General features: G+C 43.0%; 2 protein-coding genes across 3 annotated transcripts in view; one reads left to right on the top strand and one right to left on the bottom strand.

Annotated features, from left to right (window-relative positions):
- The window catches only part of ralgps1 (Ral GEF with PH domain and SH3 binding motif 1), a 199,765-nt gene that overhangs the window by 78,533 nt on the left and 94,399 nt on the right, over positions 1 to 26,833 (bottom strand). The window lies entirely within an intron of this gene.
- angptl2b (angiopoietin-like 2b) lies at positions 955 to 25,891 on the top strand. Its single transcript, XM_066713154.1, has 5 exons — positions 955 to 1,630; positions 11,223 to 12,149; positions 20,724 to 20,917; positions 22,675 to 22,945; positions 23,376 to 25,891. The coding sequence occupies exons 2-5, from the start codon at positions 11,321 to 11,323 to the stop codon at positions 23,573 to 23,575; spliced, it is 1,494 nt and encodes a 497-aa protein (XP_066569251.1). The 5' UTR covers positions 955 to 1,630; positions 11,223 to 11,320; the 3' UTR covers positions 23,576 to 25,891.

Here is a 26,833-nt window from a genome sequence, read left to right as displayed (position 1 = left end):
AGGATTCAGGACGGCTTTTAATGTCACAGGATTGTATATGGAGGGATCACATGCGCACACTCTTTTGTCTGGTTGGCACAGCGCAGCACTCTGGGATGCCTTGGTGTGAAGGGTGCATTAAAAAAAAAAACAATTGCTTTGCTTTCCTATCATATCATATTGCAGTTGAGTTCTCCTTTGTACCATACAGACCAATACGGTAGTCTATGTAGAAAAGCTGCTGGGAGCTGCTTCAGTCTGACTTGACAGAAGAGACAAACTTTAGTTATGTTCACCCACACAACATGGAAGCCATAGCAATGTGGGTGAACACTAAAATGGAACAGTGCCTTGAGTTATGTGAGTTATGTTAGTTTAATGAATCCACTAATACTCAACAATAAAAGAAACGAGGTGTAAATGACACCCCCAAAAACTACCACGTGTGTAACAGCCAGGTAAGGAATTAGGAGTTGAGACCTGAGAGGCTAATTCTGCAGAATCCTTCAGCACAAGTCCCCTCATCACTGATGCAAAAAAGACACAGCAGCACGACAAGGTATACAAAGAGTTAAAAAAAAAAAAAAAAAAAAAAAAAACAAGCAAACAGAATAAAACAAAGTAACCCCCCCAACATCTCAGCTACTGAAAAACTAATTGTCTAGGCTGCTGCCCACGGCTCATATCTTCATCAACTCATTTGCATCTTGTCAGCTCTCAGGACTGCAGGCAGGCTTTCCTCCGGCCCTCCCCGCCAAGCCCCTGAGACACGGCTGTGCTGCACGCCCGATTAGGCTCTGATTGCTGTGACATCACTGCTCCCAGCGCAACTGTTGCAGCCGGCCGGTCAGGCCACAAATAGTTGTGGTAGAAGGAGGAGTGGTGGGGGGGGTGTGGGGGGTGGGGTGTGTTAAAGTGAGGCGGGGGGTGGGGGGACCGGCCCTTGAGTTTGTGTCTCATGCCGGTAGATCTCTTTGTGCCAATGGGAGGGGAAAAGGGGGAGGTCCCTGCCACAACTTGACTACTTGCTGCAAACTTTGTGCTGGAAGTCTTTTCATCATGTAAATGCACTGGAGAGAGGAAAAAAAAAAAGGAAAAAAAACAAAACAGAGGGGGGACTTGACTGTTCAAAAAAGACTTGCTCTCTGAGCTGTGGAGCAGAAGTGATGGACTTTCAACTCAGAAAGCGATAATCACTCCTTCTGCAGTGCACTGTGGAGCAAGTCACTGCTGGTGTCAGGCAGCTTTTTGTCATGCAATGACAATAAGGAAACTTAGCTTTTAACCATCTCTAGTATATGAAAATAGAGCTGTTTTTTTCCCCAGTACAAATATATGTATTTTTTTTTTTTTTTTCTTTGTGTGCAATTAACTTCATGACTAAAAGGACACATACAGGCACGGCTGCTGGGCAAGACTTCTTCCTCTGGCTTTGGCCATTGCTTCTCAAGCCAATGTGGGTGTCAAGTGTTTGAAGGCTGACAACTGACCTCAAGTGACTAACACCGGGGACAGAGGGAAGCTGAAAGAGAGAGAGAAGGGGAAAGTGCGAGCTCCAGGATCTGCCACAAGTGTGATGAAGATATTTCAATCAGCCCTGCCGGGACAGCCAGGGAATTAGAGGGAATCCGGGCAAAGGCACAATTATCTGGTAAGGACACGGCAGAAGCCAAATGTAGCCAAATGCTTCAACTCTTTAATTTAAGAGCCCTATATCTTTGAATCAGCTGTGACAAACATACAAGTCTGTGTGTAAACTAAACTATTATAATATATGAGCACTAGTTACCATTAACATGTATCCAGCTACCATTAACATCTATCCTCATGTAACACTTAATTGATAATTTGACATTATATGTAAAAAAACAAAAAAACAAAACAAAAAAAAAACATAAATGCTTCCAAAACCGCTGTTACTGAATTGTTGATTATTGCCTCGTGGGATTTTCAGAGTTCATTTACAAGCTATGCACTGAATGCAATCGGAAGCTGCAGGGGAAAAGTTTGTTATCCCAAGCAATTTCCTATTGCGATTATACCAAAATGATTTAGCTCAGCTGTAGCATTCGCTGCAGAAAGGGAAGAGAGGAAGGAGAGGAGAAAGGTAGTCTTCTCTGCAGTCTGTGTTAAATACAATGTGATTGAACACCAGTAATGTACACTCCTCTGATGCACTCCTGAAGGCAAACTGGTACTTCAGGACAACAAAGGGCTGGCACGCAATACAGGGTGGCAATAAAGAGCTGTCTGCGGTTCGGGCTCAAAAGGCTTTAGTGCAGAACTTCACACGTGCACTCCCTTTGCTACACTGCCTACTCCCCCCCCTCACCCGATTTAATTTTTTCAAATGTTAACCATTACCTTCCTTGTCCTGAATTTCTCATCAGTTCTAATCTGCAGCGAGGCAGACCTGTCATTGCCCCGAGACTAAATATTTATCCAAATGCATATTGAAAAAATGTATGAAACTGATTAAAGGTTAAAAGAAGATAATTACAGTCTAGTAACTGAATAAGATTTGACTTTATGTTTCAATAAATATATCCAATATTCTACAGAATGAAACTGATCTCCAGCATTATAACATCGCCTAGTTTGATACAGAGCAAGACCAACAGGAAAACATTGTGCTGATAATGGTCAAAGAAAGTACCTTGTCTTAAGTACAACAGAAATATAGTGGCTCTGTAGTTGTGTATGTGTAAGTGGCTGTGTATGTACGCATATGAGCGAGCGTGTGTGTGTGTGCTATGTATGATAACGCTCTGTGATATCTCAGGAAACAGGCAAACCCCAAGTGTAAGAAGAAAGTAGCGATTGAATCCCGGCTTTGTTTACACTGCCAGCGCTGTTTGGACAGGACAGGGCTCAGAGTGTGTGTGTGCCGCTGTGCAGCCTGGTTTGTCCAGGTGAATGCCTGTCTGTAATAAAAGACACGTGCTCCAACAATGCCCTTGTGGAACAAACAAACAAACAAAGTTCAAAAGAACAACAATAACAAAGTGCTTAAAATTGCCCTTGGAGACCTTGCAATAGTGTGTGTGTGTGTATGTGTTTGGGGAGGGGGTGTAGAATAACTGGATGTTACATCATAATTTCTTTGTTTGGGAAAGCTCCTTTGAAAAACGAGTCCCGAGCCAGATCGGAATTCCTTATCCGTGCGTCCTGTCGTTCTGTTTTCCCTGTTCTCAATCCGTCCCGGTCAACCAAAGAGGTTTCCCCAAATGCTCCCTGCCAGACAATGTTTTCATTTCGTTTTCCTTTTTAATTACATTTTTTTTTTTTTTTTTTTTTTAGAAGTCAGCTGCAGCCAACATTTTTATGAGTGACCCTGACTGTGATCTGCAGAGTGCTAAGAAAGAAACAGTGGGTCGTGGTTGAGAATCACTGCCTTCAAAGCGATAAAAAAAAAAAAAAGAAATGTGCAGTTGAAGTGCCAAGTACACTGTAATGAAGCTGTTGAAGCTGTAATGAAATGCTGTCATCTGTGAGGCATTTGGTAGCGCAGGGTGATAGCAGTGAAGTAAAGGAAGTGTTTAGCAATGATATCCTATCAGACAGGTACAGCAAAGAGAACCATATGCTCAGTGCACGGCGAAGTCGACTTTCTGTGCTGTAAAAATGAGCAGAACAATGGAGGTGCCAAAAATATGGATAGTGCATAATGTTTGTGTGGAAAGCTGCCTGTGTGTCGTCTTCTGCTTCTTCTTCCTATAATATTCATATTATTATACCACCTTCATAAGAACAAGTGTTTGTAAAATGTGTAGTTGAACCCACGATTATAAGAGCAGGGAAAGACTTTTTTTTTTTATTAATTGGAGAGGGAGAGAGAAAGAGAGAGATCAGATAATGCTTGGCTAAAACATAACTAAGAAAGTTTGTGACAGGGGAGTATATTCGACTCTAGGAACTGTACTATATGTACATGTTGATGTGCTGTACAGTAATATGCACAAAAAAACCCAAAAGACATCTCCAGGTGCTGCTGATAACCACTCCCTGACACACCCAGTGCCTACGATTACATTCTGTTATTAAAGCCTATATGAGGTCAACTATCCGCAGCCTGAAAAGCAGGGGTCTGTGCCTTTCTGGGCACACAGAAGGGTGATGGAAAGCCGGGAGTTTCTTTGTCAGCGCTTGCTGGTTCATCTGTAGAGGCTCACTTTAATGAGGTGTCCGGGAATGCGAGGAATGCTGAGCTCACGACCAAAACGAGATGAGCGGGTGTGGGCGGCTTGGTCAGGCTGAGCAGCTGCCTCCCGGAGTGGACTCTCCTTCTAATTACTGAGCTCTGGACGGAGGCAGGGCACCGTGACAAGGTGCCACACAAACCAGAACAAATTCAATCTGGTCAGACTGCCGGGTTAACACTGTAAAGCTAGGTGGTTACAAAGTAGATTTGTATATGTGAACAGAGAGAAAAATGGTACTTAAATATGTGAATAGCATTTGCTTATTTCTACACAAATCTAGAATTATTATTATTACTATCATTTCACATGCTTATTATTATTTATTGATTTTATACATTTTAAACTTTGCTCCTTCCCCGACATTTTGTGCGTGATTGCTCTCAATCTTCGTCTAAGCAATTGCCACTGCAGACTGATGCTAAGGACTCTGGGACTCAGACTGCCACTGCAGTAATATGTGCAGCGGTTCCCAAACAGAAATGTGCAGTAACCACTCACCACTAGGCAGCCACCGTGCTTTAAATAGCGCAAGATGCCATTAACACTGTGACTGCATCAAACTGCAGCCCAGCGCGGCGGCGTCTTGCTAGAGGGTGAGTGAGAGCCACCACAGTCTGAAGCACAGGTGGGGCGATGGCGTGGAAGTGGTGACGGCAGCAGATGTATGATTTTCCAGCCTTCCTTTATCCACCGAGACAGTGCGGTGGGATATGCGAATGCGCAACTTATTTTCCACAGACTCAATCACTTTCCTTGGAACTCTGTGGTGGTGGGGAGCCGGGGAGACTCCAAACTCAATGTCTACAGCTCCGAGGGGCTACAGCAATTTAATGCAAAACTGCTTTCAGACAATGTCTTGCTCTGTTGCATGAAAAGGAAAACCACAGGTTTGTGGGGTTAAAGGCTAACATTATCTCAAGATGGAGATAGTAACTTCATATTAACCCGGCTTTGATTATCCCCTTGCCACAGATTTCATTTCATAATTCTTTACTTCCCCTGTTATTACGGACTTCAAAAGAGCGTCCTCCATATGCTAATACAATATGTGTCCTGGGGCCTTTCTTTTGCTCTGATATCAACTGTCAAAGCTTGATCTAAATCTTTGTTCTAAACAGCTTTTCAATAATAATAATAGAAGAGTTCAAGTAGCTCTGGACACATTATTATGAAAAGATCAAAATCTATGAACAACTTTTTAAATCAACAGCACACCACAACGGAGTTCCCAGACGTGTTTGAATTCAGAATCATAATTCTGAACTAACAAATGGACAATGCTGCCGAGAGGAATAAGAATCTCGTCCCTAAACAAGATGGACACAAACTTACTCATATACAGTCCTGTACATATGAAGTTTGTTATCTGCCGTGCAAATGGCTTCAGAAAGCCGCTCTCTTGGCCTGGGCCCTGTTGGATACCCCCGTCTGGAGGACTCAGCCCTACCCTGTAGATTGTATTGAGATAATTTTTCAGTTCCGCTCACTTGCCTGTTAAACATTAAATCATCATGTAACGGGGACCCCCAACAAGCCTATATGTGCCGGATGGTATTTATTTGAAAACAGATGATGATTAGCATACATTTACATACTGCACATGCGTGAGCAAATAATTTGTCTGTAACAGGAAAACATATTTGCGTTCTGATGACCTAAACGCTGGCGAAGTGAACCGATTCTACTGCGGTGGGGAAAAAATGCAACACACATAAAATCTGCCCCCAGAACATTTAATTATGGCTCAGCTGAAAGAGCAGTGATTTTATTCATTTATTTTTATTTTTTATTTCAAGCTGTTGGTATTGGCTTAAAAATCTCCATGATCATTACAAAGCCTTTTGGAGACGTTTTTAGCGGCGACAGGAAAGAATAAACTAACAGTGCTCTGAAGAGTTAAGGGTTTTAATAACAGACAAGCAGATCCATGCACTCCTCAACCAGTGATCCCTGGTCTTTAGAGAATATTGCAAAAAGTAAGAGGCTCTATCGGGGAAACTGAAGACAGAAAGCATCACAAAGTCAGCTCAGCTCAGGAGACACGGGAGATCTGCCCGTGCAGATAAACCAATGTTAAAGACATGGCTTAAGAAACAAAGTATCAACAAAAAATCCAGCAGTTTGTTGACCCAAGATGTTTTCACATGTGTTACAAATATTGTATTTAGTTTGTGTTGCACCTCCCAGTTTCTGCTATGGTTTCGAGGCACTTTGGAGGCACTGCTCTGTGTTCAGCATTAAGACACTGGGGACAATTAATAACCTCATCACTTGTCACTCTGCTCTGTGGACAAGTATTACTCCCCCAGAAAAGGGAGGTATTTGCACGACAGAATGGCTGCTACAGAAAGCCTTGTTTGACACCCATTTCTGGTACCCTCCCTGCCCGCTGCCATGGCCACAGCTGACGTCTGCTTGAAAAAAATCCAAAAAAAATAAAGAGTTTAGGCATGCTTTGTCCACAATTTGTTCTGTATTCACTAGCGAAGTTAGATCCCCCCCTCTTCAGTGGAGAATGCAATTTCCTAAGCCCTAAAAAATGAAGGAAGACTTCTTAAATCCTCCCACCTCCCCCTTTCCCTTCACTGCCTTCCAGGAACAGAAAGATGTCCCAACAAACAAATCCCCGACAGGAAGGCAATCATCAAGAACTGGGGAGTGAGCGCCTTTCAGAAAAGGGAGTACAGATCAGAGATGTTGCCTCACACGGGGTTGACAGAATGCCCAGGACAAAGCAAAAGCAGTCTGTATTACTTTTAAAGATGTAGCCCAGCACTTTTATGATTGGCTTTCATGGCTGTGCAACAATACACAGAGTTTGTTTTAAGGACAAACAACAGTCAAACTCAGGCACTCTGATTTGTACTCGATGGTACACTGGCAGCTGCTGTATGGCTCTCTCACTGACTGGACAGCGCATGATTTTCTTGTTTTATAAACGGGGCTCTGTTGAACTGGGGCTTCAGAGCAGTGTAGGTGTTGAACACAGCTGCGCTGCGATGTGACATGCAGCAGGCTTGAATTAGGGAAACCCCAGAGGGACCGTCTCCTGTTATCATTACACAGAAGCTACTTTTTTATTATTATGAATCAAAGTTCAGTAGCATCTTGTTCACTTCCAAGAGTACTATGAAACTGATCCTCACGACTATTTTCTTAATAAAATACCTCCTCTACGGATGGCTCTGGGAACGTGATGGGCAAATGCTTTTTATTTTGGTTCTCTTTAGTATTATTTTGTTATTACTGGTGTTTCAATGCTGCCTGTATCGGGAGAGTACCTCCAATCCTGATGAGCAAAGACTTGACAATTGCACTTAGCACCCCTCCTAAGAGTGTACTCAGCCATTTATGTTCTGATCAAATCCAGGGCTTTAATCTCTACTGGATAAAGGAATACATCTTTTATAAAAATGTATTAGTAGGGACCAGCCAGTCAAGGAAATGTACTTGGATAAAGCCCATTACAATCGTACTGCTTGTCTACAGAGCAAACACAATCCCTGTAGATGGGTCCATCTACATTTCTTCTCTTTCCTATACAGCCCACCCTTCCTGCCTGCACTGAACAGCCTCCGAACCCAACCTAGCGAACACCAGCGAGGTTGTGTGTCATAGATCTTGTTCTCTGGCTTTCTTCCTTACCCCCTCTGTGGCATCCAGTGTTTTAGCTCATGCAGTACACTAACATGTAGTTGTGTGCCCTGCTAATAGTCCACCAAAAACGATCTGAATAGGGTTCTCAGATCCAATTAACTAATACCACATATATATTATTATTTTGTATGTCATTGAGCAGGCACAGAGACTAGGAGACCCAATGGAGAGCAGCACTGCAAAAAACAAAAAAAAAACAAAAAAAAAAAACATCTGGGATAAAACACCGTTAAATTCTGGCCTTTGTTTTATTGAAAAAAGCAGACACTCGCAATCCAAACTCAATGGCTTTGGGTGGCAATAACCTCACACTGTGCGTTACAGGTCACACAGAGAGCAGGCGGTGCCGAGGTGGAACGAAACGGAGCCCTGTGTGCCATAATAATGTTTCGGCATGATCTCGTGACCTTCAACAGAAAGTCTGCTCACTTAATGAAAATGGTTTCATTTTGCAGTCCTGTGAGGGGGTGTGGAGGAGGGGGAGGGCTGAAATAACTCTAAGGTATCCTGGGATACACAGGGACACATGGTGCCATCACCTCGCTGTGAAGAACTTTGATAAATATAGAAAGATAGGAATAGACTGCTTTTCAAACCATAGATAAAAAGGACAGAAAAAGGATTCCACATGATGCCTTCACCTGGTGGAGGATCCCTTGTTATTTTCATCACATTCATTCACATGCCATTCCAGGTCGGTATTATTTTCCATGACTCATTTTTAAAAAGATCCCGCTTATCAAAACATTTTCACAACTGCGTCTTTTGAGAAAGAAAAAGAAACTTAACCAAGTTGAACATTTTTTTTTTCCCCTCCCAGAACGAAGCAATTTTTTTTCCTTCTCTCGTAAATCTTTTGATGTGTTTCACATTAATAATAAAATGATCAATAAATCACAGAGACATTCAGACAGCACCAGCTTGAAGACATTTCAGACTTTCCATTCAGTGACATCAGTGCGTATTGTATTAAGCATATACGATATGACTGCTGAAACAAGTCAGGAAAATGGCTTTCTCCCAAGAAAATGTTGCAGGTGATGGAGGACCGAGTCTTAGAAAAAATAATAATGAAGAAAAACAAAAAAACAAGCGAGCAATCTTACATTCATCTAAAGCAAACTAAAGCTTGAGTTCATTAAAACCAGTGTAGCAAATGCAAACTGGACTGTAAACAAGAATGTGCTGTGAACTTTACGAGTTTGCAAAGTGATAGCTTTCTCAAGGATTGGTATCAGACGGACAAGAGCGATCAATAAGCCCGACTCAACAGATCAACAGCTCACATTTAATTACACCCAGCGACAAGTTCAGAGCAGTCTGCTTTTGTTATTAGCAATTATAGTATCGCTGATTAAAATAAAACAACAACAACGACAACAACAACAAAAATCTAAAGAACAATGGAATACAAATGACTCAAGGAAAAACAACCACAGGGACTGCAAATGAGAAACATTCAGTTGACTCACGCACCATAATGCAATCATATGCACTTTATCTCTGGTGGCGTTGCAAAGCCCCTAGTCCAGATCTCTAGGAAAAATAACATTAAAAATATATAGATTCATGTACACTGTTGCCAAAATAGAAGAGATTCCACACGTGGCAATCTGCAGTGTAGCACATTTATCATTTCCTGGGTGACATCATGGCAATGGGCAATAACTACAATATTACTATAAAGGCATAAAGATTTCCATGACTATAAAAAGCACTGTTGCCATCAATGTCAGCTAATCTGCACAAAAGGGTTGGCAAGACAGTAATAAAGGGGCACTAGGATGCTTTGACCATTAACGTTTTACCAGGGTAGCTCAAATGAGGCGACATCCTCAACACTGCGCATCAGGAGTAGCTTAAACCGCGACATCACTGTAGGTTTCCCTCTGTCCTGCGCTGCTCAAAACAACAAGTATTAAAAAAATAACAACAAACAAAAGCGAGATCTGCAGCGTGATGATTATGGACGCCACACTCACGGAGAGGCTGTGTCGCAGTAATGGAAATGGACACGCGTGGCTTCACACAGCAACAGCACAGGGCTCTCCGGTGGGACCTGGCTGCATTGAAACAAGATGTGAGTGGCTCAGGGTTGGGCACGCCTGGATCTCCTGGCTCTGAGTCAAGAGCCCCGGGAACAGGCCTTACAAAGAGCAGGGAGGAGAGGGACCAGCGGGACGGCAGCTTGAGGAGGGGCAGCAGCCTCGCAGCCCCAGCCTGTTTCCAGCAGGCAGACGCCGCTCTGGCCCAAGCTAGGCGGCATGGAGTCTTGTTTTGCAGCCTGTTACCCAGTGCTGGGGCTATGACCTCCTTTCCCCCCGTAGCAGGAGAGAGAGAGAGAGAGAGAGGGGAGGTATCAGTCAAAGGCCTCCCTTGATCTACACATGACGTGTTGTAACTGTAACTTTGTAGCACACATCATAGGCAAAACAAAGCATTGTACAACTGTTATAATACATTCAACACAAGTGCTACGAAGCCTTCAAGAGCTGCTCAACAATCTCTCCACAAAGCACTAACCGTCATAAGATTGAGGGTAATGGAACAGTAGAAAATAAATTCTAAATTCCAGGCGGCACGTTAAAGAAACAGGCTTATCTATACACATGGGTACTACTCCAATCGGCATGTAAATCATTATCAATAACCAAACTAGTCCTAAGTCCCATCTTCACCTTCAGACAAACGTTGAGGTACATTTCAATGCAAAGTGTATACAAACCTTGTTATACTAACCAGGCTTGAGATCTATTCAGACAATCTCTCAAATATCTCAAGTGAAATGCCAGGGGACTTTTTCCATGTATTTCACCAGATGGAAAATCTTCAGAGTGTTTACTCTCTTACATTAAACAGACCGTGGAGACTATCACGATTTGGACTTTTAAGGCACATTTGGCCAAATCCTTTATATAAACTGTGCTATTTATTAAAAAATGTACCTTCGTAGCAGCAATGCCTGGAAGACTAAGCAGGCACTATCTGACGGACAAATAGTTTTTCTAGTCTGAGTTCTACTTCTAATTCTACTTCTGTCAAGAGTCCTGCAGGTGTTGTTTTGAGATTTTGGAAGCTTAATGTTTTAATTCAGCTACCGTTAATGGAGTGGGGCACGTTTAAATATTTAACCTTCTGTCTCATGGTTGGAATGCGCTTTATTATAGATGATCACATTTACAACATTCACAGTGAACAACAGCCATAGCCGCTGAACACTATGCGGAGAAGATGAAAATTCCATCAGACCAATGTACACATCGTGAAATGTTTTAATTGGTTTTAACTGTGCCGAATTGCTCTGCTACTCTTTCAAAGTGTGTGCGATTGTGAGATCACACTTGTCGAACCGATAAAAACATCCTGATTCTTTTTCCTTTGCAGGTTTAGAGCACTTAGGGACACCTCATCTCACCTTTCTCCAGAACCCACATACGGGGCACAGATACAGACACAGTCAGCAAGCCACCCACTCACACACCATGAAGATCCCAGTGGTGGTCGCCCTCATCCTGCTCTGGTCGGACCTGGGGGCCAAGGCGGGCAGGACGCAGGAGTTCGAGAGCAGTGACGAGGGTCTGGAGCAGGGGGAATTCATTTACACGAAGCGGTACAAGCGAGCCCCACCCGCCGATGCAGACGGCCCAGACAAGTGCTCATACACCTTCATTGTGCCACAGCAGAAGGTGACTGGTGCCATCTGCGTCAACTCCAAGGAGCCAGATGCGGTGCTGGAGAACCGGGTGAACAAGCAGGAGCTGGAACTGCTGAACAACGAGCTGCTGAAGCAGAAACGGCAGATTGAGACGCTACAGCAGCTGGTGGAGGTGGACGGGGGCATCGTCAACGAGGTGAAGCTCCTCCGCAAGGAGAGCCGCAACATGAACTCGCGTGTCACGCAGCTCTACATGCAGCTGCTGCATGAGATCATCCGCAAGAGGGACAACGCGCTGGAGCTCTCGCAGCTCGAGAACAAGATCCTTAACCAGACCTCCGAGATGCTGCAGCTCACTAACCGCTACAAGGACCTCGAGCACAAGTACCAGCACCTGGCCTCGCTAGCCAACAACCAGTCTGTGCTCATCGCACAGCTGGAAGAGCACTGCCAAAGGATGCCCATCACCATCAAACCCATCCCCCAACCTCCCCCCTCCCAGCCCAACAAGAACTACCAGCCACCCACCTACACCCGTCTCACAAATCAGATCACCAACGAGATCCAGGGCGACCAGAACCTGAAGGTCTTACCACCTCCTCTACCCACCATGCCCAGTGGCACCCACAGCCCATCCACAACCAACAAGCCCTCTGGTAAGTGATGAAAGACGCATAATTCATTTCTTATACAGGCTACCTGCTTTGTTTGCTGCATTTGCTGTAGGAGGTAACAAAGTAAACTCTGTAGATGTATATTTTTGGTGTTTGGACCCCCACCCACGTTCTCATCGGTTAAAAATAATCAAATAGGATTGTGTTTGACCAACAGTGGACAAAGAGTGTTTCCTTTCAGTGCAGAGATGCAAATGTGAACGGCTGTGAGGTCTCCTGCGCAAATTATTTATTCATTAATCTTCTTTACTCTCAACATAGTCTTTGATGCACACTGCACTTTATGTAAGGAATTTTACTGCAATGGCTTATATAATGTGAGTTTCATTAAGACTGTGGTTTACTTTGTGCCAGTATGAATTTAAGTGGTACAGTGTAGCAATTATAAGGCTCCAGACATGTCTATGAGAGTGTAGGAATAAAGAATGGATCTCATCTCCCTAGGAGAGAGGACAGAGACCATCTGACAAGCCTCAAAGGATTTTTTTTTAAATGGGGTATATAATTAAAATCAAATTTAAACCACAGTCAAGCCTGAATTGAATTGTTATGTTGTCCAGGGTTATTGATTGAGCAGAAAGGCTTAACTTAATTGCTGAGGTTTGCAAAGGAAGATGTGTGAGGTGGCTATTAGGAACATTGTGGCATCTTTGCCCCGCCCCATCCCCTGCCCCTTTCAACAAAACTTTTAAATACTAAGCACAGTGAGTTACAACCTTTTAAATACCATGCACTAAACTCTGGCTATTACCATCCACGTTTGTTTTTAAAATTCTTCACTTTTCAGCTTTTGGGGACTAACCTATGCTTTTTGCTTTCAGAGTCAATAGTAGAGTGTCTCTGTGAATGTCTACTGATAAAATGTGTCTCTTTCCTCTATCTCTGGTGAAATAAACACCTAAGGCTGCTCTGTCAATCACAACCTCTTGCAGTAACAATAGCTGTACATCCTATGTGCTATATTTACACAGCTCACACTTAAAAGTTTGCAAGGTAATCGTTCTTTTCTCCTAATAAATCCAAACCGGACGGCGAAGGAGGCTCTGAAAAGCACTTGGCAGATGGCCTGTTCAAATACTGTTCATATTATTGAAGAGTGTAACAATATTTATTAAGCCCGGGAGTTAATCTACATAGCAAATATTGAAACACATCCCGTTTTTAACAATTACTTTCAATGTAATAATGCAAAGGAAAAATCCTTTCGAGGAGAAGCAGCAGCAGCAGCAATAAAAAAAAAAACTAAAAGACAGGAGTTCCTTTATAATGAATCGCCAAATTCTCGACCTCCGCTGAACACATCCAAGGGCAGAAGAAAAGAGGTTCCCTTGTCAATGACTGTCATGTTGCACATGGCACTGGCAGGGATCAAGATAAACACAGGGCCTCGTGGGGTTCTAGTTGCAGCTTCGCTTATTTCAACATCGTTTTTGTGCAGACGCCCCACGCAGCTATACATCCCCAGACCTGATGTAAGGATGTTAATGCACTCCTTTTAAAGACCAGGCACAACAAATAAATAAAAAGACTAAAAAAATGTAATCGTAATGCGTTATCTCCTGCAAGCATAGAGTCTGATCTCCTATTCCAAATGCATTCCAGAGACAAAACCGGCATATAAATTAGGATCCGCAAATCGGATTGCTGTGACCTGCACGAAGGCCTCCAAGTCCTCAGTGTCAGGGTGTATTAGGAGAAGAGTGGGGAGTTCCAGTAGCTCTGAGCAGGAGAGGATATCCAGGGGGCACAGGAAAAATGCAGCTTGCTGATTGGGGTTTAATGAATGCATTGCACACTGTCTTCAGCGTCTGGTAGCTTGATGCTGAACTGAGCAATTCTTCCAGATGGGAAGTATTTTTTTTACTGCTGTGTACACAGTTAGTCAGTGAAGAGAGGGAAGACCAGAGCTGAATGAGCTTTTTCTTTCATTTAATTCTGTTCAGCTGGACAAATTAAGAGTCTCAGGTCAGGCTAAAGACTTCATGTCTGTTTCGCCCAGTTGTCTTTAAAGGTGGGCTGGCCTGCACACATTAAGAAAAGGAGGTTGTCTTTTTTGGCATGTTTGTTGGGTTTCTAGAGCATTTTGTAACTCAGACACACATAACCGCTGTGATTCATGGCACACTGAAGTGGAAAGACATGGATTTTCACTGCAGCCACTCAGATTTGCTTTGGTGTGGAGAGACATTCCCAGAAAGGAACATCAATCAAAGGGGAGCCACACATGGATTTCGAGAAGCAGGCTTGTTAAACATCTGAAGAGATTCTCAGTTCACAAGACAGCGTAGGCCCTAATGAGCAGCCCTTAATGTGTGTTGACAGGAGGGGAAAGTTCCTGATAAACAATTGGGAATCAGTCTGAAACAAAACAACAGCTGAGGAAGGATTCCCACCTGGCCTTACAGTTAAAGGCCCAGCTTAAAGACAATACGTTTTAATTGATCTTAAGATTGATTCTTACAGCAGCCTGAACCTCTGGGAAGCATTTGAAGAAACAGTTATACTTCACTAGCTTCGCATTGAATAAAAAACAAGAAAAAAAAATTGAAATGTGAATAAGGGAATCAATCAAACAAACATCTTGCTCTAGGCTTTTGGCCATGCTCACTGAATCTGATGAATGAAACACTCCAGTATTCTGTGAGCATATTTTCAATGTCAGTTATGAAAGTGTCAGCGCAAAGTGCAATGTTTATATAGAGCTAGAATAAAGGGGACACTTCATCAGGTCAAGGCTGGTAGGGGAGTTTTCCTTCACACTGTGAATTGACGGCCTTTCCCATGGAGAGAAACAGGCACAGTCCATACACTGCCTTTATCAAGTCTTGACTGACAGTCAAATGGAACACAAGCTCTCTTTGTGACATCAAAGACAGAATTTCTACCTTGTAGCCAATGAGAGAGACAGGGTGGCCACTATGCGCAGAATGTTCTGGATTCTGTGACTCTCCATTCCCGCTCAGGGTTTAAAAGCTACTTTCATCTGGTGGCCTGCCCCTGAGGATTTTGTCAAAGTGTCTGCTGGTGGTCTTATCCCCCAGAGGCAGCTGACGTGATCCCAAAGCAAAGGGGTCAGAGTGGACACTTGCAGGCACATGGCTTGGCAAAGCCGTGTGTGGGAATCATAAATAAACCCAAACAATGACTGCCACGAAATTATAAAATCACAGCAACACTCAGAAGCTCTTAAGTTCCCAGGTACAAACTTTTGAGTTAAACTGAAATTTCCCCAACTGGAAGAAAGTGAGAGGGGGAAAAAACACTTTTCCACAAAGAAAAAAATAAAATAAAATAAAACCCACTATAGGTAAAACACATTTAAGTTTCAAACATTTGTCTTCATACGATGCTTGGTAGTTAACAATGCCTGAGTGTTACAGTAATATAATCCTTGGTCAACTGAGGGATGCAGCAAGCTTGCGTGGAGTGATACTGATAGTGATTATGATAACTCAAACAGCGTGGAGGAGGAATCCTGGCTGATGAGAGAGAGAGGGTGAAAGTGATGTCATTTGTTCTAACAGCACCAGGTTTCAGTCGGCTGGTTAATGTTGCGACACAGGCAGCACTTTATCAGCCCAGCGAAAACCCTGTCTAACGTCAACAAGAAAGCTGCCTCCTCGAGCCCAGAGAAGGGTCAGGGGGAGGTGACAAGCTCCCCCCCGCTTCACACTCCACTGGCCTTCTTGGTCTACCCAGCCAAACCAAAGCCCATCTCTATCCCTTTCCAATTTGTCTCGATCACTCTTCTCCTCTGTCCTGGCATGTCCCGTTTGTCAGTCTGGGTGCTCCCCAGTCTGCCTCAGTGGCTCTGTCTGCGCCCCCCTCTCCTCAATCTCTGCCTCCTTCTCCTCTGAGTCCCAGCCCACGCGAACCAGGAGAGCAGGTGGTGCTTGTCAGCGCAGCTATTTCTGACATCGGCTCCTGCTTGAGACCAGAGGGCGCAGTGCAGTCTGAATTAGTGTGAGGTATAACACCCTGTGAACAATATAGAGCCCGTGTGCAATACAGTGAGGTGAAATAAACCGCAGGCGAGGAAGGGAGGAAGCAGTCTGTATGTTGAAATATACTAATATGAATTACAGAATAGAATACTTGGGCCTGTCCTTGTATTAGATTTAAGCAAAGTTAATAGCTTGCACAACCATTTACAGTGGTCTCCGTAAACACTATCTTCTACACTTTTTGGAAACACTTCCCATGGCTCGTTCGTCTTTCAACAGCTGAAGGCAGGTTGTGAACTGGGGGTTTTGAGACTCCATTTTACACAACCAACTATAAAAATCAGTCTTGGGAACAAAATAACTGGGAAGATCTATACTGGAGTGGTTTGCCTATAAGTGTAGTTCACCCTGCATCTTCTTGTCTGCCAAGTCGTTATCCGCCAACAGCCTGCATGGAAGGTCAAACAATAAAAGATTCAGCTACTTACTTACTACTTACCCCAGCACACACTGACACTAATCTTCAACATGTGACACGGGGAAGGAGAAAAAAAGTGCTAACTCTGGTATTTTCAGTACCATCCACAGTTTAGGACTCTTGGAAGAGGTTCAGATCTGCTCAGTGTTGCCAAGTACAGAGCGAGCCTCTCCGGCCTTTGTAAACCAGAACCCTAGAGTCGGATTGCCCAGCTCCAAGATGTCACGTCCTTCTGGTAAACACTGGGGGACTTCTGAAGGGGGTGTTAGGGGACAAAAACAAATCACTTCCTCAATTTGTCCCACTGTCAGATCTTTATAACGCTCTCGTCTGAATGAGTTTCAAGACCTCCGGGACCTCTCATTCCCACACTTCTGACTGGTCGTGGAGAAAGGTAGGGGGGGAGGGACATTAAGCAGAATGAGAAATATCTAATGTAATAAGTATATATATTTGTATAAGTCCATCTGAAATACATTGCAGTGGCCTTTAGGAATCTTAATAATATATACTCCTGAAAGATAATCTTCCCAGCACCATTCACTCGATCAGCTGTGACACATATGCCCATAGAGAAGATAGCAAATTAGCAATGCTGTATTCCTGGGAAAAATACCGAATTAGATGAATTTGTATTTTGGCAGAAGGGGCACAGAGATCTTGGCAACTAACTTGGAAAAACACCATTGTATGCAAATGGTGAGAAGAGATCATACCCCCAAGCAAGGAAAACAACTTTGTGAGTAGTGTCTCAACATGTGTCTACTGAAGACAAAATAATCTGTTTTACTGTAATACTCATTCAAATTTTTTAGAGAGCCAAAGTAAGGATTTCAAAGCCAGAGGGATGGCGAGAGAGAAAGGGGGAAGAGAGGGAGAGGGGGAAAAATATTTCCTATTATTACTAGCTGCTCACTATTTTAGAAGGGCATTGAGGTTTAGACACTTGATTGATGACAGGAAGCCTTTTTGCAGCGCAGACACCTTAGAAACAGGATACCCTGTGGTTACACTGAGGCTCAGAGAGCAATCTCCTCCACACAGGCAAGCAGCACTCACAAAAAAAGAAATGGCCAATTAATAAGAAAATATTGGAATAAATAAATAAATACATACATCTAAATACCCGAGATAAATGGTCTAAAGTTTTTACAGAGGATAATCCTACACTGCCAGCCCCTTTCCTTACAGAGATCAAGTGCTTCTCTGCCATCAGCTAGCGACGCCTGGGAAAGTATTAAGAGTGCATTCAGAGATATTTTCAATCCGATAAACTTAATAGATATGAACGGGAAAGTCAATATTTAGGTTTTCTGTTGCTGTACCTAAGGGCCTTTTATTCATTCTGTTTATCTGAAAGAACAGAGTATCAGCTGTGATCCAAAGCCAAATCCATTCTCTCTCTTTTTGTTGTCGTTGCTTTAAAAAGGTTGCCAGCCAGCAGCACTGGTAAAATAAAATCTGCGGTATATCCACAGATGTCTACCTCTATAGGAAGGCTAGAGCTTTTATAGCTCCTGGCCATACAGATGTGGATGGTACAGTGGCTATGGTCTTGTATTAACCCTTGGGTTGGCAATCTCATGTCCTACTACATGATGGATTGAGGCATTTTTAAAGGGCAGACTTTAAAGGCTCATCGACTGTCTTCTATGCACAATCTACTGTAGCTCTGTCATTAAGGTTGCAAATCATCATTAATGCAACCTTGTTCAATAGGAAGTTCTGGACTGCTTCAACTGAGCTCAGTGACAACTTGTTTTTTAAGAACGCTGCTGTTCTTTATTTTTTTAAATGTCAGTATTTATATACACCATTTTCCACATGCATTTAATAACAGAGGACACCATAAAAAATTGCTAGCTGTATTTCTCCATCCTATACAGATTTCTCAAGGGGCCAACATCATGAACAAACTGTTACTTTCTGTAATTAAGGATGAAGAAGGCTGCGTTCAGATGTAGGTCTGTGTTGGTTTGGATATTTACGACAGTGTGCGTGCTTTCTGGTCAGAGGTCTTTTTTCAAACCTCACCACCCACGTAAACAGAAAAGCATTTCCAGACAAGGTAGACCGCAGTGCTTAAACAGCATTTTAATGGTCGATATGTGAGATGACAGAGACCCAGCCAAAAACAACTGTTAAGAAAATAAATGGAAACAAAAATGTACATAATGCCCCTGCATAAAAGTAGAAAAAACTAACAAAAATAACATTTGCTGATTCCGTCAGTTTTTACCAGAGTTATTTTGAAAAAATACCATTTTTACGCAAGCTGCTGTATGTTTTTCCAGTAGCATTGACTTTTTATTATTTCAGCAACGGATAATGTTTGACTGTACATGTATATACTGAATTTCACTAATTGTATCTTATTGCACTGTACTGAACCACAATTCTCAACTTTCTGTCCTGAAATGCACTTTGACAGTGAGCTAATAATCCCTCCTTTAAAATGGCAAACTCGTGACGGAGCGGTAATCAATTTAATGACAGAATACCTAATGTTTGACAGAATGACAGAATATAAAAAAAAAACTAGTAAGAGAACAATCTAGTATGTAAACTTAACAAAAACAATCAAGCTGGTATACTTTACAGTTTTGTTTAATACATGCATCCATTTGGAAATCTCAATGATTTAAAATCATTACTGGCTTGTATTAATACGATAATTAATTAGTCTGTCAGTCATTTGCAGTGAAACCTGTCCTCTCCAGACATTCAGTCATAACAAAAACAACACAGGTTAAAGTAACACAGGTCTAGCAGGAAAAGTACCAGCAGTTTCAAAGAGACTTTCAAGGAAATTACGCTGAAAAGTAAGCAATTCCAGTAATCATATTCCAGACGAGAAAGCCTTGAAAAAATCTGCGTGTCTGTCCAGTGGATTGCTTCACATACGTGCACAAGCACACACATCAGACTGGTAGTCCTCGTTTCTTCACGAATTCAAATGAGGAGACAGAGCCACTACTCTGTCTGGCTCTAGGCAGCAAGGATCTCATTGGATTCTGTTACAGTAAGACTGGACTAATAAATTGTAGACTGGGGAGAGATGGAGACACTAATGGTGGCCGTGCACAGCTGCAGTGCAGAGGTTAAGAACAATACGCACACTTCAGGAGGAAACGGTGACAAACAACAGTGCTAAAGAGGCTTTAGCTACTGTACTTTTGTTTACACAGTACATCTGTGGAAGAAACAAAAGGCACTACTTGCAAACTTCTGCCATAAACAAAGGCTTCAATCGCCCCCCCCCCCCCCCCAATTGTTCTCACAGCGCTTTAAAACTTTGCAAGTACCTGCTAATCTATTTTCTGCTGTTGCCTTATTCAACAGTCCGGGCTCCCCCCCTCCCCATGCCACTGTTATTCTTGGCTGCGCGGCTGGCTGCAATTTCCCTGTCCGGAGCAGCAGCCAAAGGCAATTCTGGCCGTGCTTTTAGGAGTTTTCCAGCAGAAGCAGCAAGCCCCGTTGGCAGGAGATCTTAATTCTGGCCCCTTGACTAAATTGGATAGCCCCCTTTCCTTCTCTCTTCCCTTGCCTTTTTTCTCTGTATTTTGATATTCCCAGCATGGCAGGCGAGGCAGTGTAGCCTAGCAGATTCATCAATAATTATTTAAACATTTCCTCCGCGAGGACATGTGTGAATTTCACCAGAAACCTCCGCAGGGAGGGCTCCGCGCATTATTTATTAAGAAAAGAAAGCTGCTCTGAAGTACAGCTGTCAGATCCCACTAAGAGTTTTCCTCTTCCCGAGACTAAAAGGCTTGTGACGCCTTGAGAGCGGCGTGCAACTGTGGAGGCCATTTTGTCAATTAAAAGTAGCAGAAAAATGTTCACACTTCTCCCTGTGCCTTTCAGTAAACCCTACTTTGTGTTTCATGAGCCTAAAAGAACCCTAGTGGATTGAGAGAACTAAGTTATTTTCTTAGATAATATTTTTAACCCTTGAAGGAACTCCAGGAGGAGCTTGCAATAGTCTTGATACATAAATAAATACAAATGCAAAAAAGCAGCATCTTTAAAGTGAAGCTAATTTCTGATCCCGGTTACGCAGTGAAGACGACATGGTTACATGAACAGCTTTGCAGCACTTCAAAGGGTTAACTCCAATGCTTCTTCTCTCAGGGCCCTGGAAGGACTGTCTGCAGGCACTGGAAGATGGCCACGACACCAGCGGGATGTACCTGGTGAAGCCAGAGAATGCCAACAGGCTGATGCAGGTCTGGTGCGACCAAAGACACGACCCCGGCGGCTGGACGGTTATCCAGAGACGTCAGGATGGCTCCGTCAACTTCTTCCGGAACTGGGAGACATACAAGGTAGGCACCCCTCAGGAACATGTGGCAGGGTTTCTGGGACACCCACTCCACAGTTTCTGGGCCACAAATCCTTTCCATTTGAAATCCACACAGCTCTATGTTGTGACTGATGTCAATCTTCGCTATTTGTTTTATGCGAGGTGTGTTGTTATACACAACCTGAAGCAGAGAAGGTTGGTAATTAATAAAAATTTGTTGCACACATCTCGTCCTGTGGATTCGACTGCCGATTTCTTTCTCTGGGAAGCAAGTGGAAACCATTATGCTGTTAGCACTGGCCCTTTGGCTTTTATTAAAGGAGGCTCTGACCTTGCTCGTCAGTTGAGACTTTACTTACTGTAGCCCAGAGGCAGGGGTTTTGCACCTGTCAGTCACAGGGTCTTGAGTTAGGCCGATCGTTAATACCCCCATCAAGCCTCTGTAAGATGAGGCTTTGCTAGGCATGTCAGTGCGGCGCTTCACAGAAGTAACACATGCCACATGTTGAGAAGAGCCGCCATGTTGGAATGCTACAGACACTCAAGTAAATGCAGAAATATCTCGGGCACAGAATACGAAACAAACAAAGGGGGAAAAATCTCTGAGAAACATCCATAGTCAAAAAATGTTGCATGAGGAGAACCACTTTAGATTGTAAACTCAGAAACTGGGAAATTATTGTGTTCTCGCCTGCATGATAATTGTATTTTGGATGTAAACCATAACAGAATCCTAAAATAATCTGGTAACCATCACTATCATAGGATCAGAATATAAATAGCCTAAGACAAGCACTAAACACATATGGGGAAACTGGATTTCCGTAAGTCTCTTATCAAGACGAGCCTGTGTTTTCTTAAACCATGAGTGAGAGCCTGAATGACATATGGTTGTAGCAGAAGTCATAAGACTTTGTAAATGTAAGATTTATGCCCTGCAGCAGCAGAGGCTATTTGTTAAAAGCCTTGTCTCAATCCCAGCCAAGTTTAGGATGAGAGTTTTCCAAGCCCATGACAATACACCTTAAAACACAAGGGAGTCACAAATTATAAGCATACAATAGGCCGAGAGGAGCTCCCACTGATTCAAAACATATGCAGCCCAATGAAAGCCATAATGTGAATGAGGGAGCAAGATCAGAAATAACATACATATATACATACATCCTGCAATTATATTGTAGGCATGAATATATTTATTGTGCTCTGAACGTCAATGGCAGTGAAGGCTTGTGGTTTAACACAAAAATATGATATTATATATCTATATTTAAATTCCAACATCAAGTAAAATCCTGTACCAGATGCATCAGCTACACCTCATTTTATAAGGAAGCAATCATTCTTAGGAGTGTGTGGGAAAAAAAATCCAAAACAACCAGACCTTGTCTTTATCCACATTTAGTAACACCTAACATGCTGATGTCACAAGAACTAGCCAGTAACTAGCAACTGTACTGCCAATATAATGCCATGTAATTCCTGGCAATACATCCATTACCAATTGGCCAAAGGACTTCACCAGCACTGAGATGGGTTAATGCAGCTGCCGTCCCTGAAAAACTCAGACCACCAGGTTTTACGGGGCTCTTAAAATCATCACCAACTTCACGTCTGTAGAAACGGGTCAAATGGGTCCTGTGGAGTGAATAATGAGTTCTTAAATAACCACCCCCCTACCCCCCCGAGGACTCCGGCATTACCATTTTGTTAAATTAATAAATAAAAATAATCTAACTTCACTTAAGATGGCTTCCTCCCTAAATCCTTCACTCACAGCAAGGCTTTGGCAACATTGATGGGGAGTACTGGCTGGGTCTAGAGAACATCTACTGGCTGACCAACCAGGCCAACTATAAGCTGCTCGTGACCCTGGAGGACTGGTCCGGGAGAAAGGTGTTCGCCGAGTACGCCAGCTTCCGCCTGGAGTCCGAGGCCGAGTACTACAAGCTGAGAGTGGGCCGCTACCACGGCAATGCCGGGGACTCCCTCACCTGGCACAACGGGAAGCAGTTCACCACGCTGGACCGGGATCATGACGTCTACACAGGTACGGCTGCCACAAGCCTCCGGAGGCTCCTTGACAGAGCCAGAGATACTGGTTCCAGTAACAGGTGACACTGTAAAAATGAAACCTGCAGTTGCCTCAAGGGAAATATATCGTGGTGATCAGAAGTAACTTTCTTTCAATTGCTCCAGCAACTTTCCCGTTCTTTCACTTGTGCAATGTTTACATGCATCAGTCACATTGACAGCAAGGTCTAGTTTTAGATGATCAAATCCCAAAATATAACAATAAACACAATTTCAGAGTATTTGCCATAGTGTCAGTAATGTCCTGTTGAACCTCAGGAATTGTAGGGTTAGTCACTACTGTCTCCTAAAAACCGGTAACTTCAGGGAGTTGGCAGAGACTGAATAAGGGTTTCACTGGTGTGTGAGTGTGTGTGTTTTTGTAACCATCTGTGTTCTCACTTCAGGCAACTGTGCACATTACCAGAAGGGAGGGTGGTGGTACAACGCCTGTGCCCACTCCAACCTGAACGGAGTATGGTACCGCGGAGGGCACTACCGCAGCCGCTACCAAGATGGAGTTTACTGGGCCGAGTTCAGAGGGGGTGCCTACTCACTGAAGAAAGTTGTAATGATGATCAGACCCAATCCCAACACATTTCACTAAAAACAATACAAACTAAAATATATATGTATACAAACAACAACAAAAAAGGAACTCTCTCCCCTCCAGTGTTCTGTCTGTTTGTTTTTTGTTTTTCGTTCTGGTCTTTTCAAACACAAGTGCAATTCTTACATTTCTGTTTCTCTGTGTATTTTTTATCTTGTTTTTAAAAAGTTCTTAAGTATTTAGATGGTTACCAGTGGAAGTGCAATTACCTAAATGGAGAGCTGGGCTTCCCCCCCTCTCACTCTTCAAGTTATAATGGGCTTAAACCATGCGGACAGAATTCCCAGTAGTAGAGAGCACTCAGAGAGGAGAACTCTTTCCCAGCTGCTGCAGTACTGGGAGATCCTGCACCAGTGCCGAGGGACGCTGACATCAGACCGCAACATCAAGAGCTCCACTGAGATTTTTTATTTTGATTTATTTTTTTACTCTGGGGTTCCACATAGAGATGCATAAGGTATTTGTTCATCGTTCTAAATCAATGAATAAACGAAGGTGCTTATTAAATTATAAAGGCCATCCATGTTCTTGAGAATCTCTCAGTTCACTCATGGACTCCCAGCACAAAGCAAAAGTCTAAGTCAAAGTCTTCCGTGACTTTTTAACTTGCTCTGTGAGTAACATTGTTTTTTTTTTTCTGATTTGTTTTGTTTGAACTTTGTGTTAATTTTTTATATAAAGCTTGTTAGTTGCCAACAATGTTACCTAGTAGTCCTGACCTGTATTATAATGCTTAAAATATTTGTTGGGAGCAAATCTGACACAGGAAGCTATATCCAGTGATACAATGTAAATCATTTGTAGGAAGTTAGTCTGATTTTGTTTAAAACCAAATAGTTTTCCTGTTTAAGTGGATGTTTAAACTATTTATTTGGTATGAGCAAAGTATTTCTCCCGAGACATGTTTTTATTTTTATTTTCTCCAAACTCATTTACAGATCACAATGATAGTGGATGAGACCATGCTCTCACAAAGGTGTCTGGAAACCAAAGATGACTGTTATCCATACATTAACCTTTACCTCCCTGATGTGTGGCAGAGGCAGAGAAAGAGCTGTGGGAGGAAGGGACGGGGGAGGGAGAGGGGAGGGACAGAGAAAGAGAGAGAGAGATGGTGGTGGGGGTAGGGATAGAAATATATCTGTGTTTTTCCACTGAAAGAAGTGAAAAACACCAGAGAAAATAAGATGATTGTAAGCTGCTTGTGGTTCCAACTGCTTCGTATTGTAGCATCTGCCTCTCATTATTGAATGAAAGAGCGGTCCGCTGCTTTCCATTTTTTTCTGTATTTGTCATTGGAAAAAAATGTTCTTCGCAGACATCATCTGTGCCGTAACGGTTCTTGAGTCATTTCCTCATCCAGGTTCTCCATCACTGCTATTATCCAACAACCCTTTCCCAGTCAATGTAGAGGAAAGAGGGTGGGGGGGGCTGTTGGAGACTGTCTGTGTTGAGCGTGATCCGTCATGACTTGGTGGCTTGGCGACAAGCAGTATATCCTGCTCTCATAAAGGAGACAACAGGAGGGAAGTGGCCATCCAATTACAATGCTCTTCCCTCCACGAGAGCAGTGTGGAGACATCTCAACATTTCACCCATTAAAGAGGGAGCAATGGAGTAACTAATAAACACCATTCAGAAAGGCTTTATAAATGCCATGTAATAAAGGCTGTCACATGAAATCTTGAGAGATTACCGTCTGCCCTAAATATACTGCATAGATTTCATTATTCAGGTACAGATTGTGTTGTGGACTGAAAATAGCGTGCATTTGAAAAGCATAGATGTCTTACAGTGTTCCTCATTAGACTCAATAAAAGACGACATGGAAAGATGAAGTGTCTGGCGATGTCTTCTAAGCATTAATCCAAAAGTAGCATTTGTTCGCCCGGTTGCGACAACCAAGTTATATTGTAGTAGATCAGGAACATCTATGCCAGTGATCTGTGAATTTAGAATCCAGTATTCATTGTTGGTGCCTCACAAAAAGTGAAATATTCCTTTATGTTACAGGAACCCCACAGTAAAAGTTTCCTGACTGTTGTAGTTCATTGTTGTCCACTGTATACATTTCAGTGGAAACTGCCCTAGCTTTTTTCTCTTTTACCTTGTAACCTAAACTGTATGTCTGTCACAGACAAGAGTGTACTGTACGTACTGTATAAATTAATTGTTGGTTACATATGAATATTACGTTTTTTCTTTTTCTGTACATAAAAAGTCATCTCGTTAAGAGTATTTTTGTAATATAATGTATCAATCTCCCATGTATTGCTAGACTGTTGCAATAAACTATATGTACAGCTATTATAATTCGGTGAAAGGTATATTTCTTAAGAGTTCACAGAACACACAGCAAGAAAGCGAGATTTTTCTTCAACATTCAAATCTAAATTGCACAGAGATATGGCAATTATCCTAACCTTAAAGAAAAAATTACTTTACTCAGGACTCTAACCCTAGTTTAGTAGGTGTGATTTAGGCCTGAAACAGAGTGGGACACTTGCCTAGGCCTCGCTTTCTCGGTCAGATCCGTTTAAGCGATATGCTGAATTCATTTTCTCCCTTTTGAATCCATTCCACTGGTGGACCTAGTGATCGTTTAGATCAACACGCCAACAAAACACGACAGCCGTCAGACCTACACAATGTCTTGTGATGTCCTGGCAATAAGACAGGGAGTTCACAGTGCAGAGAGGGCTCCTCGAATGTCAAGACAGAGATTGGGGGTGGGGGGGAAATCACGGGAGTCTCCCAACTCCAGACAAGGTGTGAGTGACAGGAGTGCTCCTCTGTGGGAGCGAGGGGAACGGGGTCTTGACCAGACAAGCTGCAGTGCTGATGGAGAGAGGGAGAGAGAGCCGGGCCTGAGATGCGAGTACCGGTACGCTCAGCCTGCACGGGGAACCACCATCTCCGCATTCGAGGCAGCCTGGAGTTCATCAAACCGGCCTCCGAGCATGGGCTGGATTATGGATGGGCTGTACCAGTGTCAGGGTCAAAGGTCAGCTTGGACACAGCTTGTCTGCCTAGTGACCTTACAGTTCAAAAACTGACGATCTATGGAACGTGTCCAGGCATCCTGCTCTTTGCTCAGAGTACATAAAGATTCAAATTATATATTGTGTATGTGTTTTTAGGTATCCCTACAGCTCCTGTCCTCCAATGCACCCCCCCAACCGTGTGTGTGTGTGTGTGTGTGCACGTGTACACTTAATCAAAGCCTTGCACTGTGGAGTTCCCAAGAGATGCTTG

Source organism: Amia ocellicauda, chromosome 9 (genome assembly GCF_036373705.1).
Source record: "Amia ocellicauda isolate fAmiCal2 chromosome 9, fAmiCal2.hap1, whole genome shotgun sequence".
Lineage (NCBI taxonomy): Eukaryota > Metazoa > Chordata > Actinopteri > Amiiformes > Amiidae > Amia > Amia ocellicauda.
This window is presented reverse-complemented; position numbering and strand designations above follow the sequence as displayed.